The sequence below is a fragment of the Equus quagga genome, chromosome 13, assembly GCF_021613505.1.
Source record: "Equus quagga isolate Etosha38 chromosome 13, UCLA_HA_Equagga_1.0, whole genome shotgun sequence".
NCBI lineage: Eukaryota > Metazoa > Chordata > Mammalia > Perissodactyla > Equidae > Equus > Equus quagga.
Window position 1 is genome coordinate 19,125,040 of NC_060279.1, and position 14,911 is coordinate 19,139,950.

The window sequence follows — 14,911 nt, forward strand, 5'->3', positions numbered from 1 at the left end:
ATTTCTGCTAAATTAATATTCTATGTTGATGTAAGCCTCACCCCCTGGATTTCTGTATATGTCATGGGCATGCTTTTTTCTGATGTAGTGTATTTAAGCCTTTCAGTTATAACCCCCTCTCCATCCCCCAAGCTGAATGCTTGTAAAAAGTTACTTCATCTGAGAAATACTTCATGGTAAATATGGATTAAATCCTTTAGACAAAAACCTAAACTTTATACCAAATCCTTTCATCCAAATTCTTACATTCAAATGAAGCAAGAACAATATTTATTAATGGAAACAAGATTTTTTCGAACTAATTTTCATTGTCATGTTAGCCTGGGATACTTATACACAAAATTAGCACATACACAGATCAAAAAAAACAACCAAACTAAACAACAACAAAAAAAACCACCCCCCAAACCAAAAAAGCCTCAATTCATAAGTTCATAAGGTGACAAGTTTTACTTCTGAGAGGTAGCACAACCAAGCAAATGAATATTGTACGTGTATTAAGTGAGGCAATTGAGATCACCCAATTTGTTTAATTTACAACAAAATTTCTCCTCTTCAAGAATTTCAGTGCTTGTGAACAACTATTATATTAGAACAACGGTCTCAATTTACTTTGACAAATTCTTACTCTGAAGTTTAGTCATCTAGACCTTAAACTTATAAGAAAAATGTATTTCTATCTCAGGAAGGTATTTAATTTCTCAAAAGCTAGTAATAAATTAAAAGATAAACGTGGGGAGAGGTATGATTTCTTAAAATTGGGAACATATTTTAGCTTTGTAATTGTGAAATACATTAGTGACCTGAATGGACCCTGTTCTTCCTGTTCTATTCTGGGTCATTCCAATACGTGACAGGCTTCTGGCTTCATTTTGTACAACACTACAAACAGAATAACAAACATCACGAATCAGTTTAAGTAGTGCTGTGATTCAGAAAGGATGGCTTCCATAACATAAAATTCCCAACACTCTGCATGTGAACATTTTCTGAGTTATTAAACACTAGGGTGATCTCAGTTATAAACTTGGCTTCATATGAAATGTTTCCACTAGAACTTTAAGTTTTCTTTAAAATAAGAAAAACTTGGAGAGCATAGTTCCCAAATCAGCTAAGTTAGAAACAGCTAATTTTTTGAATGAAACAGCAATGTTTTTTATTTTTACACCACTGAATTGAAAGAATAGAAAAAGAACTACAGTTGGAATAGAGAACTATTAGGCCATCTAAACAGATAACTGGGAATAAACTCTTCTGCATTTACCATCTTCTGCAACCACTTGCTTCTGCTTTGTCCTTCACTGACATTTCAACTCTGTCAGCTACTGTATCTTCGGATGCTGACTGGGCGTGGCCCTCCGACTGTCCTCCAGTGTAGGTGGGGGTGCTGTACTTTAAAAGGATAGATTTAAACTGCATCAGGGGTGCATCTGTACGAACACCCATTGGGTCAAAATGAGTTCGGCTTACTCGAAAGCCTGCTTGAGAAAGATAGCACAAAAACTTTTTTAACCTGCAGCAAGGAAAGGAAAAAAAATAATGAGGTTCTTGTATATTTAAATCACAATAGCATTAAAATATAAAATATACACTTTGCCATTCACTGGCTGTCCTACTTTGGCATGTTCATTCCTTTAATGCTGTGTCTGTGGATGTTGTAATAAAAGGGAGGATGTTCAGTATTGACATCAGTCTTTTGCCTCTTGGCTAAATTTGTGCTTGTTTCATTACTTTTTCTCTTTCCTGAAACATACACATATAGACACACACATACACAAAGTTAGCATTCTCTTAAATATTACAAACCAAATACTTTTATAACTATATACTGTCTCAAGTCTAAATCCTCTGATACATACCATTTCAACCTATCTATTCAATCTTAATTGTTATACTAAGATAACTTTTATTATAAGAATAAAATACTTATTCTTGATATTTTCACTATCCTTCACCCATGTAATTTTAATATTTAACTGTTTGCTGAGTCAGAACCTCCTTTCTACCTTCTTCAATTTCAAGCCTCAATTTTATTTCCATCTCCTGCAGAAAGCCATTTATGAATTCTGGGCCGATCACCCGAGAAATTTCGTTACTGTCAGTACCACACTACTCAGGGTTTGATTAAGTTCGGTCATTTTTTCTTGTTTCATGTGTGTAGGTCTTTTATGTGTGTTAAGTCCTCTCTTCCCAAATTATATTCTAAGTTCCTGGTGATACTGTCCTTCATTTTTATAATTGTACTCTCTACTGAAGGCCAATATTTGATACATAGTATGTCTTCAGTGAACATAAAACAAAAACAGAATAAGTCTCAAGGGCTTGGATACAGAAACTTATAAAGGTACAATGTATGATCATTGCCTACTACTGACCACAGTATGTAGCCTTTCCATTTTAAGTGAAAGGAAGCTAGCAAATAAGTTTCTAGCAATGTATCCTTCCAAAAATCACAAAAGGAAGAAAATTGAGATATCCAAGTTATTAAAATGAGATTTTGCTGAATGTTCAACTCTTAGTTATTTATATATGGATGTTACGGCCAAATCTTAATTCTTCACAAAAAACAATTAACATTCACTTAAGCAAAGGTATTCAGAAGGCAAATTTGATGCATGAAAATGATAAATTGCATTCAAAGATAAATATAAATTATTGTTGAACTGTTGCCATTTTGCATAAAACAAAAACAAAACTCAGGGCTCCTCCATTAAATCAGGTAATTAAAACCTGATTATACCCTTGCACGAAATCTTCTAAGAAGGCATATTTACTCCATATTTAGTACAAGCGCTAGGAAAGTCTGAGACTAAAAATCTAATACCTTAATAATGACTATCGTCAGCAGTACATGGATTTTTTTGGCATGGTATTTTCTATCATCAAAGGTTTTATATGTTTAGAAATTAGTTTAATTCTCTGAATTTTTATATGACAAAGTTTCAGAGATTTTAAATATTTTTAAAACTTGGGTTTTACTTTATTCTAAAAAGGATTTTAAGACAACCCTGCCAAAGATGAGGGACCTGCCTGAGGTTACAGAACAACACAAAGAAGCAGAATGAGGCTCTTAAATCTAATGCTCTTTACAATATACTATAATGTCTTCTTCCCTCTGACAGAGAAATTAAGTAGAATAAATCATTTTAAGTGATTTGAATGTTAGCAAATTAGTTGAAGATGCCAAATGAACAAGACTGTTGGAAATAGCATGCAGTAGTTATTAAACCATATGCTATTAACAGGAATGGAAGTGTTCTTGTCTCTGAAGATCAACACTAAAATGCCAAGCAACTAATACAAAATTATATCTTGTAATTACAATTCTCTGCTCTTTCAACCTTAACACTATTTTCTTCTTGTTACCTGTATTCAAAACACATGTAGAATCTAAAGTTGTCTTTTAGAAAGCAAAACAAAACCTTGGACAGTAAGGCACTGACATTATAAATCTCAACACACTTTTGATATGAATTTGCAATGCTTACATTTTAAAGTATACAACTATATTTTCAAGTATGCACACATCCCAAATTATAAGAAAGGCTATATAATAAATTCTTATAGCTAGAGAATGGCGTCTTCCGGTTAATCAATGGAATTGCTATAAATCATTTGTTGATGAGAAAGTTTAAAGAATTAGAATAAAATTTAATCTTAACTCTAACTTTATCAAATATAATTTGATATTATTTTGGTTCACATGGTTCTTCAAGATCTTATAGTTCTTTCAAGGGGATTACCATATATTAGTGATGTGGACAAAGTACATGTTAATAGACATTTTGAACTGTGCAAATGCTAGATAAACAAGTTTTACTATAATTACGTTGTCAGGATAGTATGCTGAAAATGCATTTTGAAGTAGGCTCCCAAAGCAGTCTCTTCTCTTCCCATCCTTCTGCAATCTGCCTTTTTGCACTGATATATACATATGTACATATATACACATATTTACATACATACCTTGTACAATGTAATTTTCTGTTGTGGTATCATCTGTAGTTTTTATAAATACACCACATTCTTCTAAAATAAAAACAAATGGGAATAATAAACTATTTTATAGGATGACATTAAGCAACAATTTAAAGTTTAAATAAAAGCTTACTAAATTCTATCTACACTGCTTTTATGAATACATAAGAGATTCTGTGGCCAAAACAGCCTGCAAGAATTACATTTTTTAACCTCTATATTATCTGCTTCTTGTAATAACTTATGAAAATGCTAGGACGTCTAATAGGCCCACTCTTACATCAACAGCCAGATAAACTACAAAAGCCTATTTATACTAAAGAGAAAACAAAAGAGAAAAAACTTAGCTTTACTGAGCAATGTGTAAATCTAGCTTCCATGTCTTAATGGATATTACCCAAAATTTGGGCCACAATATTCTCAGAATTTCTAAAGTTTCTCTTGCAGATATAAGGTAATAAAATCACAATGGACTTTTAGTTCTTTTAATCTACTAAAACTAAAAAAATATATACCTTAATAAAATCATTATTCATTTCGGGTCATGACTATAAACCTGAAGAAACCCATGCAATTAAAAAAAAAGTTAACAAACGGATTATAATTAGACTCATTAGAGAGGATTACTTAAAGCACACTACTTATAATTATATTGCTTTTGATTATAACACCAAATAAGAGATCAAGAAGATAGAGTATTTTTGATAACCAATTTGTCAGCTAGTAAGCTAGGGTTCAATTAGTCACCTTGCTTGTTGAGATTTGAAGGTGCATGAACTGAAAACTGACTTTGAGGAGTACACTCTGACTCAAAAATTAATGTCTTTATTAGGGTCTGAATGTCATCTAAACCATGGTGAAGAGACTCAAATAGCATTCTTTTGAGGAATCCAGTATTGAAAAGGGAACTTGACCTGAAAAAATGAAAAAATAGAAAACTGGGTTTGAGAAATGTTTATTTTCTTTAAAAAAATAAGTCTCCATAATCTAACCATAACTAAGAGATATAATTAATTACAAGATAAATACTGAAATTAAAAAAGAATTTATGGTTTAGTTTAAAATTGTTGATTTTCTATTTGCTCACTCCTTTTATCATGGGATTAGTCAGGAAATTTCATTCCCAGTAAATCAAAAAGAATTTACTGAGCCCTCATAAGGTGTACAGCCCTGCGGTACATAGAGTGGTAGAAGATACACCAAAGTATAGAATACAATGTTTACCCTATAAAAGCCTATAAATCTAGCCAGGATCTAGATAGGGACATAGTGTAATGCAGAGGTTTTCACAATGCATATTCCTGTCAGTAACAGTAAATCTTAATGCCACTGTGTATATGGTGGGGGTGGGGCAGGGGGAGATACATGAGAATTACATGTGGTGGTGGAAATGTAGTTAAAAAATGGCCCGGGGTGAGTCTGATATGCTTCTCATTTAATTTCAGAATCACAGGTTTAATGGACAGAATATGAAATTCCAAACAAATAAATTCCAGACAAATAAACCTGGATTCCTGTCCTGGCTCCACCACTTACTAACTATGTAAGTAGCTTGAATAATTACTGCTTTTGAGTTTCACATTCCTCATCATAAAATGGAGAAAGAAAACCTCTCACAGGCTTGTTATGGGAATTAAACGAGATTGCTCATCTACAACCCCTAGTACAAAGCATGTCCTCAATGAATGGTGGGTATTATTATTAGGGTTAGCAAACATATAAGAAAGGATATACGATTTTAAAATGTTAAATGAGTGATCACTGTAAGATTTACTAAAAGCTAATTTAGAGATTATTTTGGATTGAAGCACTAAGGAGAGACTTCAAAGAGGACGTAGAATTTGAATTGGAGGTGGGGAAGTGGGAAGAGATTCTGGATGAGAGTAAAGACATGAACAATGGCTTTGCGTGAGGAAATCATAAGGCATGGTTTAGAACTCAGTCCTGGGAGTCAGAAAACCTAAGTTCTGGCCTTGCTTGTACTACTAAGTAATTTTGGGGGGTCAGTTTTAGCTAGCACTTAAAAACACTGTGCCATAATTTTCTCATCTGTAAAATGAGGGAGTTGGACTAGAAGATCTTCCTTCTGGATCCAGCAATCTGTTATTCTTAATCTCCCCAGTTCGAGATCAGTGAGTAGGATCAACGTGTAGCAGATGATATAGGTAAGAGAGTACTAGAAAGTAAGGCTGGCTGGGTCATTCTCTCTTTTTTTTTTTTTTGAAGTACAGTTGACAAACAATATTGTATTGGTTTCAAGTGTATAACACAGTGATTTGACATTTATTTACATTACAAAATGATCACCCTGATAAGACTAGTAACCATCTGTCATCATACAAAGTAATTACAATGTGGTTCACTATATTCCCTATGTTGTATATTATATCCCCATGACTTACTTATTTTATGACTGGAAATTTGTACCTCTTAATCCCCTTTACCTATTTTGCCCTTTCCCCCTGCCCACTCTGGCCACCACCAATTGGCTCTCTGTATTTTTTTTTTATATTGGCACCTGAGCTAACATCTGTTGCCAATCTTTTGTTTTCCCTTCTTCTTCTCCCCAAAGCCCCCCAGTACATAGTTGTATATTCTAGTTACAGGTCCTTCTAGTTGTGCTATGTGGGATGCTGCCTCAGCTGGCCTGATGAGTGGTGCTAGGTCTGTGCCAAGGATCCGAATCAGTGAAACCCCAGGCTGCCAAAGCAGAGCACGCAAACTTAACCACTCAGCCACAGGGCTGGTCCCAAGGTTCTCTGTATTTTGGAGTATGTTTCTGTTTTGTTTGTTAATTTGTTTTTTTTTTTTTTAGATTCCACATATAACTGAAATCATATGGCTAGGTCATTCTTAATCTAAAGGTATTTACATCGGATGAAGATAAAATAATGGGCATCAACACAAACATATTTACCATTTAGGTTAATTTTTAGGTTTAGCAGAAGGCTAAACCTTGACCTTGTAAAGTAATGAGGTAGAAGTTTGTAATGATTTTTGTCACAATATTGTTAAGAATCTCAAATTTCTACAAGAATCTCTAGTAACAAACAAGCTTAAGGTAAGGATTCTGATTAAAAACAATCCAACTTTAAGGCATTAAAAACACAATTAGTAGTTACTAATGATGCAAAAGCAGACATACATTAAATATTTGCAGTTGTGTCCCACCTAAACAGCTTTACCTAAAACAAAGCAGACATTTACTTTCACATGTCCTTCTCACTTTAAACTGATTCCTCAAAGACCTTTTATATTAGTTGACTCTTCTATAAAAAGTAACCACGATCATTTTACAATCACAGCCTAGTTCTACAATTATCACTGAAAAATGCCTCATTCTTACTATTCAGAAATGAATTATCTAGTCTGCAGATCAGCCAGGCTTCTCTTTGATCCTACTGCCTCTTAGTGCTGCTACAAACTTGGGAGAATAATGGTATAGAAAAATCTGAAAACAGACAACACCTCAGGTGGAGAGTCATAATTATTTGCCTAGACTTAAAAAAAACCTGAATCTAAATTTGCTTGTCTTTTACCACACATAATCAAAAGTCAACAATCAAATCAATACATAAATCAATTTTGAATATATTATTATGCTTAATCACATACCATAGAGGTCCAAGTTCTATTGCTGTCTTTCCAGGCATGCTTCCATGACAGTTACAGGGCAGCTGTCTATATGGGTTTTCTGCGAAGACAATAAAAAGAGAAATCAAAGGAGAAATGACAATGTAAATTGTAGTAATTGTTATATTAATAATAATTTGAAGCTACTATATACTGAGGATCTACTATGTGCCAGGTATTGTGCTAAGCATTTTATATGTTTAAAAAAAATTTAATCCTTACAGCTGTAAAGTAGGTACTATTAAAATCTCAATTATACAGATCAGAGGATTAAAGCTTAAGAGAAGTTGTAGAAATCCATGTTAAATGGCTTATTAGGGATATAACTTTTTACTAGCTTTTAGACACTATACTACATGAAATAATTTAAGTAGGACAAAGTCTTATAAAGTCCACAAGATATCCATATTTTAAAATCAACTGATTGGGGTATAATTTACATGTAATAGAATGTGTACATTTTATGTGAATGTATACATTTCGCAAATATATGTACCCATGTAACCAACATCTCACCAAAATAAAGACATTTCTCACAAATTAACTCTTCTGCAATTGGGAAGAGTATCAATTACTCTGTTCCTAGGCTTGATTCATATTCAGCTCCCAAAGTGTAGGCTAGAAGAAACTAATTCAGTTTAAAGAGCAATGAGAGGCCTGATATAACCACAAGGAAACTGGGGAGGTACGTGTGCTCTTCTTAGTTTCCCAAATGGGGCAAAATTATTGTACTATGGACTTTTTCAGTTCACTTCAGGCCCAGAATAGTCATTTTAAATTAGACTCTCTCCAACTACCTTCCCTCGGGCCATTCCTGGGCTGATCATTCACTGTCCTGGAATGGCCTGATTTGATCAGTCAGTCCTACATATACCCAGAACCCAGGGCTATGGTGGCAGAGACACAGATCTACAGCTTCCTGCTATTCAATATCACTCTGTTATTCAATGCAATTAAATAGTGTAAATACACAGTTGTGAGATCTTATTTCAGATTTACTTAAAGGTTTCCCTCACTGTTCCTGGGTCAACTTTTTAGTATTGTTTAACTCTAGGTGTTAAGGGAAAGTGTGGTTATCGACATTAGCTTTGCTGAAAACTATGTTCCTCAAACATTACATGAATATATTCAAGAAATCTTCCCTGGAACCATTAAATAACCAAATTACAAATACTATAGGAAGTATTACTCAAATTAGGGCCATTTACAGTTATGGTTTTGTCATTAATACCCACTTACCACAGGCAGGCAGCACACATGAATTTGTATTAGTCAGTTTGTTTCTTGATGCACTTTGCAAAATGCTCCCATCATACAAACTTATGTCTCTTCCCAAGCTCCTGGCCTAGGATTTCTCAGTGCTGTGTCAACATCAGCAAATTCCCTCTCTGAGGGGTCAGGGCTATCATTTCAAGTTACCAGTAGCAAAAAATGAAGGGGTAGGGCCAGCCCCTGTAGCCTAGTGCTTAAGTTTGGCACACACCACTTTGGCGGCCTGGGTTCAGTTCCTGGGCATGGACCTACACTGCTCATCTGTCAGTGGCCACGCTATGGTGGCAGCTCACATACAAAATAGAGGAAGACCAGCAACAGATATTAGCTCAGGGCAAATCTTACTCAGCAAAAAAAAATGAAGGGGTGAAGAAAGAAAGAAAACTAGTATTTCCATGTCACTGTATATAGGCTAAAAAAGCAACTCCAGATGAATCAAAAAATACTGGGAGACTTCTATTTAAATGTAATGGATAGAACACATACTTCATCTCTGCTGTCTCTTAAAGCACTATTAAAATGAGAGCAAAGGAATAAAATTCAAACCCCAAAGATAATGGGAAAGGAGGTAACAAAAGATGATGAGAGATGTCAATAAAATGTCAGAAGTGGGAATCAGATACACAAGGAGATAACTGATTTAGTAGGCCAGAGAAAGCCTAAGCCTGAAATGGGTAGATGGGCTACCAACAAAGCTGGAAGCACACTGGCATTGTAGGACCCCAGAAAAGCCTGAGAATGAATGGTACTGATTGTCTCTGAAGATGGGTATAGAGTGGTACTGCAAAAAAGAGGCCTGGTTAAAATTTTTTAAGAGGTTGAATTAAGACTCCTAATCTTCCTCTCTAATACCTACAGTCTGGCTTCTAAGTCTTCCCCATTCCAAAAGATGAAGTTAATCTTAGATAAGGCTGAACCATCAAGGATCTGGGACCAGGGGCATTTGTCATATTTGAGGGTGAGGAGGCGTATGAAAAGAAAGAGACTAAGCAAAAGTATGCATAAATGGTAAGACCTAGTCTTCTTCCCCAACATGGCTCCTAGAAAGCTGACAGAAGATTGAAAGATTCCTCTCTAGAAAAACCAATCCAGGAGAAAGACCTACATACATTTACTGGTGTTTGGGTGATCTCCTAGTGAAAAGGCAGATTGGTGCCTTCTCATTACAGTAAAATCCATCAGGTTATAAGCCCTACTCCAAGTGCTTCCAAATAGCTTTTAGTGTGGACAACCAGAGGCCACTAGACATTTGAGATCTACCACAAAAGAGAACAAAATTACAAAAGAGAAATAGTTAGGAAACAGAAGGACTAAAACAACAAAATAACAGCAACAACAATACAAAAATAAACAAGATGAAAAAACCCTGTCCTCTCCCATACATAAAATATACCCAAATATAATCAAATATTCTTAGAAATGTAAGATTAGACTTTGCATCTCTGAAATAATAGGACACTACTAATAAAGAAACAATGAGAAAATATGAAATAACTCTTAGAAATGAACAAAAGGTGACAGAAATTTAAATAGGAGAGTTGGAAAATAAAAATCAAGAAAATCTAGAAAGTAGAATTAAATGTCAAAGAAATGAATAGTAGAGATATAAAAAAAAATTAGAGGATCTATCTAGGTGATCCAACATATAAGGAAAAAGAGTTCCTGGAAGAGAAAACAGACATAAATTGAGAGAAGAAAATTATCAAAGAAATAATACAAAAAAATTTCCCAGAACTGAAGAACTCAAGTTTCCAACTTAAAAGGGCTCACATGTTGTCCAGCATGATGAGTTTAAAAAGAGGAATTCATACCACAAAATTATTTTAGAATATTGGGTAAAGAAAAGATATTTTAAGAGCATTTTAAGAGAGGAAAAAACCACAAAGGACTAGATATAAGAACAATAGCAGACTTATCAATATATGGAATAGACAGAAGTCATGGTCTATTGACAATGGAATAATACCTTAAACACTGGAATATACAGTGGAATAATTGTGGAATAACGGAATGGAATGGAATAATACCTTAAACATTCTGAGGAAAAACAATTTCCAACCTAGACTTCTATACCTGGCCATGCTATCCTTCTCAAGAAGCTACAGGAAAAAGCATTCATTCAAAACGAGAAAGTAAACAAGGAAAGTGGAAAATACATAAAGATACAAGACAGAGGAGATTCATCACAAGAAGCCAAAGAAAATTTCCAGGATGATGGTTAAAAGGAAGCCCAAGGGCAACAGCTTTCAGCAGACTTAGAAAACAAACAACCCAAACTAGAGTGGGAGAACAGTCTCAGGGGAGTGAAGTATAAAGCTATGAACAGTGAGCTCTAAACAAGTAAGAAATCAAGTAGTATATTCCCCATGAACCCTCTTAACTAAACGCAGAAAGTTAAATTTAGCCAACTAAAAGATGATTAGAGAAATTATGGCAAGAAGATTGATGATGAGCACTGAATATATTTAATGTGTAGATTATATTGGCAAAAAGAATATAAATGTTACATATTCTAGTAACATACAAATGGTATAATGAACAAAAGTTAGTAAGGGAAAATGGAAAATGGGAGGCTGATTACCTCATTTATGACACCAAGAAGCCACAGTATATTACTTAAAATCAATACATCCGTATTACAGAAGTATATATTTACTACTACAAAAGCAAACATTAAGAAAGACAATATATAGGGGCCAGCCCCATGACCTAGTGGTTAAGTTTGGTGCGCTCTGCTTTGGTGGCCCAGGTCTGGTTCCTGGGCATAGACCTACACCACTCGTTAGCAGCCATTCTGTGGCAGTAACCCACACACAAAATACAGGAAGATTGGCACAAATGTTAGCTCAGGGTGAATCTTCCTCACCAAAAAGAAAAAGACAATAAACAACAACAGAATAGATAAACCAGTATCTAATGTAGTCAAGAAAAAAGGCAAAAAGAACAAATATTAAAAATAAAAAAATAAGGAGAATATAACCACAGAAACCAAGGAAATTAAAAAGAATCATTAGACACCACTTGGCTCAACTCTATGTAAATGAATTAGAAAAGCTAGATGAATACTGCTAAACCTTTAATAAACAAATAATTCTGATGCTAGTTAAACTGTTCCCAAGCATTGAAAAAAGGGAAAAGTTCCAAATTCTTTTTTTTTTTTAATTTTTTTTTTGGTGAGGAAAATTCACCCTGACCTAACATCCATGGCCAATCTTCTTCTTTTTTTTTTTTTTTGTTGTTGTTGCTTGAGGAAGATTAGCCTGAGCTAACATCTGTGCCAATCTTCCTCCACTTTGTATGTAAGAAGCCTCCAGAGCATGGTTGATGAGTGGAGTAGGTCCACGCCTGGGATCCAAACCCACAAACATGGGCCGCCAAAGTGGAGCATGCAGAACTTTAACCACTTAGCCATGGGGCCGACACTCTAAATTCTTTCTGAAAGGAGTTTAAACTGATTCCAAAGCGCAACCAAAACTACACTAAAAAGAAAAACTATATACTACCTCAGTTATAAATATTGAAAAAAACCCTTTTAAAATGTTTAGTAAATAGAATCCATATTAAGAAAGTACTTCCTGATAGAGTATTCTAGAAAGCCAGAGTGATTTAATATCGGGAAATTTTATTACAATTAATCAAATTAATCAAAATAATAGATCCAAGGAGAAATACCATACAGTCATCTCCACAGATGCTAAGATAGCATGACAAAATTCAACATCTTGACCAAATACAATAAAACTGGAAATGAATGATACTTTCTTAACATGATAAGTGACAGATATATCTCAGATTCATTCTTGAATCAGAAAGTACCAGTAGGAACTAAAATAAGGAACATGAGAGGATGCCTTCCATTGCCACTATCAGTTAACATCATAGCAAAAGTACCTGGACAAATGAAAAGCATACCAGGTTCTTAGGAAGCTTCAAGACCACAACAATATGTATCCTCCTTAATTTGATGTGATCAAAATAAAATACCAACTAGTTTATTTATTTACTTTTTTACTAAGAGGAAAAAAGGATCCAATATCAGAAACATTCTGAAAATAGAGCTTTGAGGAGGGATTGCCTTAACAGACATTAAACAACACTACAAATCTGCTATAATCCGAACAGTGCAGTAGAGGTATATGAATAGACATCCAACCACTGGAACAGAATAGAAAATTCAGAAACAAACTCAAGTATGTGCGACTTTAGAATAAGATAAAGATGGTATTCTCAAATCAGTGGAGAAGAAGTGGACTATTCAATAAAACATAACCTTCCTTGAATAATTTAGGAATAGGAAAGCTCTTTCTAACTGTAAACAAAATCTAGAATACAGAAAAGTTTGATTAATAACAGCAACAATGAGAACTGCATGAAAGATTTTAAAAAAATAGATGCAAACACAAGTGAAAAATGAGAAAAAAATATCTGCAACTCATATCACAAGGGTTAAACTCTAACATATAAAGAATTCTTAAAAATCCATATTAAAAAATGCCAAGAACCCAACAGAAAATAAGAGGTAACTGTTTCTATGTCCCAGAAAAACAAACGAGAAACAGCTTTTAGAGGGCATAAACCACATCCTTTTCCTGGATTCCCCAAGCCTGGCATATAGTAGAGGCTCAATAAATGTCTACTGAATGAATTTTATAACTGAAGGCTTTTATATTCACCCAGAAACATGAAAATTATTTTTATAAAATTAAATTAATGATTTAAGATAGCCTAGACAAAGAGGTAATCTGACTTACGTTCCTGAAATTAGTGACAGTGGAAACTAAGTTATTTCTAGGCATTTTAATAGAAGGCAGGGCTAGAGAGCACAAATTGTATAGCATGAGTAAACAACTTTAATAAACTCACAGGAATGTCTTGTCTGTTGATGAAAGGAAATCCAGTTTAGGAAATAAAGTTAGCACTGTAATCTTTAAAATCAAAGGACAACAATATGTATAATTAGGGATGTGAAAAAGGCTTATTCATTGGAGGCTTATACATAAATTAAACACAATATACAGCCAAGAGAAACTTGAATTTACCTTCTACCATATTACCATCCTTCTGAAAAATTCTCTCTTCACACCACTGACAATGGATCAGGTACTGAATCTTCTTGGCTGTTTCATCTGCAGAAGTAGGCCCCCTCAAAACTCTCACAACCACCAAAACAAAATGTTCCAGAGCCACTGCAAACAGCACTTCTATGCCTTTGTTACATCGGGCTGCAGCTCTGGAAAAAAGTTTTTAAAGTTACTTTGGGGGCTTATCCTTTTCCTTTGTTTGGCATTATACTGACAATACGAACCTGGACAGTACACTGTGGGTCAGTCATGGGAAAATAAGGAGAATTCAATCCTTTGTGGCAGTGCTTTTACACACATTGAAACCTAGGAAGTCAACGCTGCTTGGCAGGGTCTTTGGTAACTAGACTTTTCCCTCGCGAGAGCCTCCCAATAGAGCTATAGTCGCTGCTTTTCAGTGTTGCTTTGTTTCTTCTCATCACCACCACCTTTCTTCATTTTCATCTATTTTTTTAATAGAAGTTTCTTGCAAACAATGTACGTTTACTGAGTACTAACTACATGCAGGATAGTGTGCTAGCTGCTAAATATTCAGTGAAAGATGAATAGGCAAAGTCCTCGCCACTATTAATTTTACAGACTTGAGTTAAATTCTACTTGGTACACTATTTCTGTACTTAGTTTCCCCTCTGCAGTTATACACTAAACTTAGTTCACATGTATGTATGTGAATTTGTTGACGTTACAGTATAAAAATTTTTGAGTATGTATAGTAGGTCCTTGGCATGAACAAACTGAACATCAGAGTTTTCAGTTAATTAGGAATAATCTTAAAGGTCTATGAAGTCTAATAATCTGTATTTATGCTGAGATAGGAATTTCAATCTAAATGCTGTGAAACTAGTGTTGGGGCTATTGAGTGAGCTGGCTGATCATCTATTATCTATACTCTCAATGTCCATTTATATTATTCTCTAGCATATTCTGCATAAAACGGGTGCTCAAAA

At 34.4% G+C, this 14,911-nt stretch overlaps 1 protein-coding gene across 3 annotated transcripts in view; it reads right to left on the minus strand.

The window, feature by feature from the left end:
- Positions 1-253: 253 nt before the first annotated feature.
- Positions 254-14,911, minus strand: part of TRMT1L (tRNA methyltransferase 1 like) — a 38,054-nt gene continuing 23,396 nt past the window's right edge. For all 3 annotated transcript variants that reach the window (XM_046680708.1, XM_046680706.1, XM_046680707.1), the window contains exons 10-15: positions 13,923-14,113; positions 7,594-7,672; positions 4,726-4,892; positions 3,967-4,029; positions 1,617-1,743; positions 254-1,513 (exon numbers count right to left, since the gene is read on the minus strand). In XM_046680708.1, the coding sequence (XP_046536664.1) occupies positions 1,261-1,513; positions 1,617-1,743; positions 3,967-4,029; positions 4,726-4,892; positions 7,594-7,672; positions 13,923-14,113 (880 nt within the window). In that variant the 3' untranslated portion in view covers positions 254-1,260. The remainder of the gene's footprint in view (positions 1,514-1,616; positions 1,744-3,966; positions 4,030-4,725; positions 4,893-7,593; positions 7,673-13,922; positions 14,114-14,911) is intronic.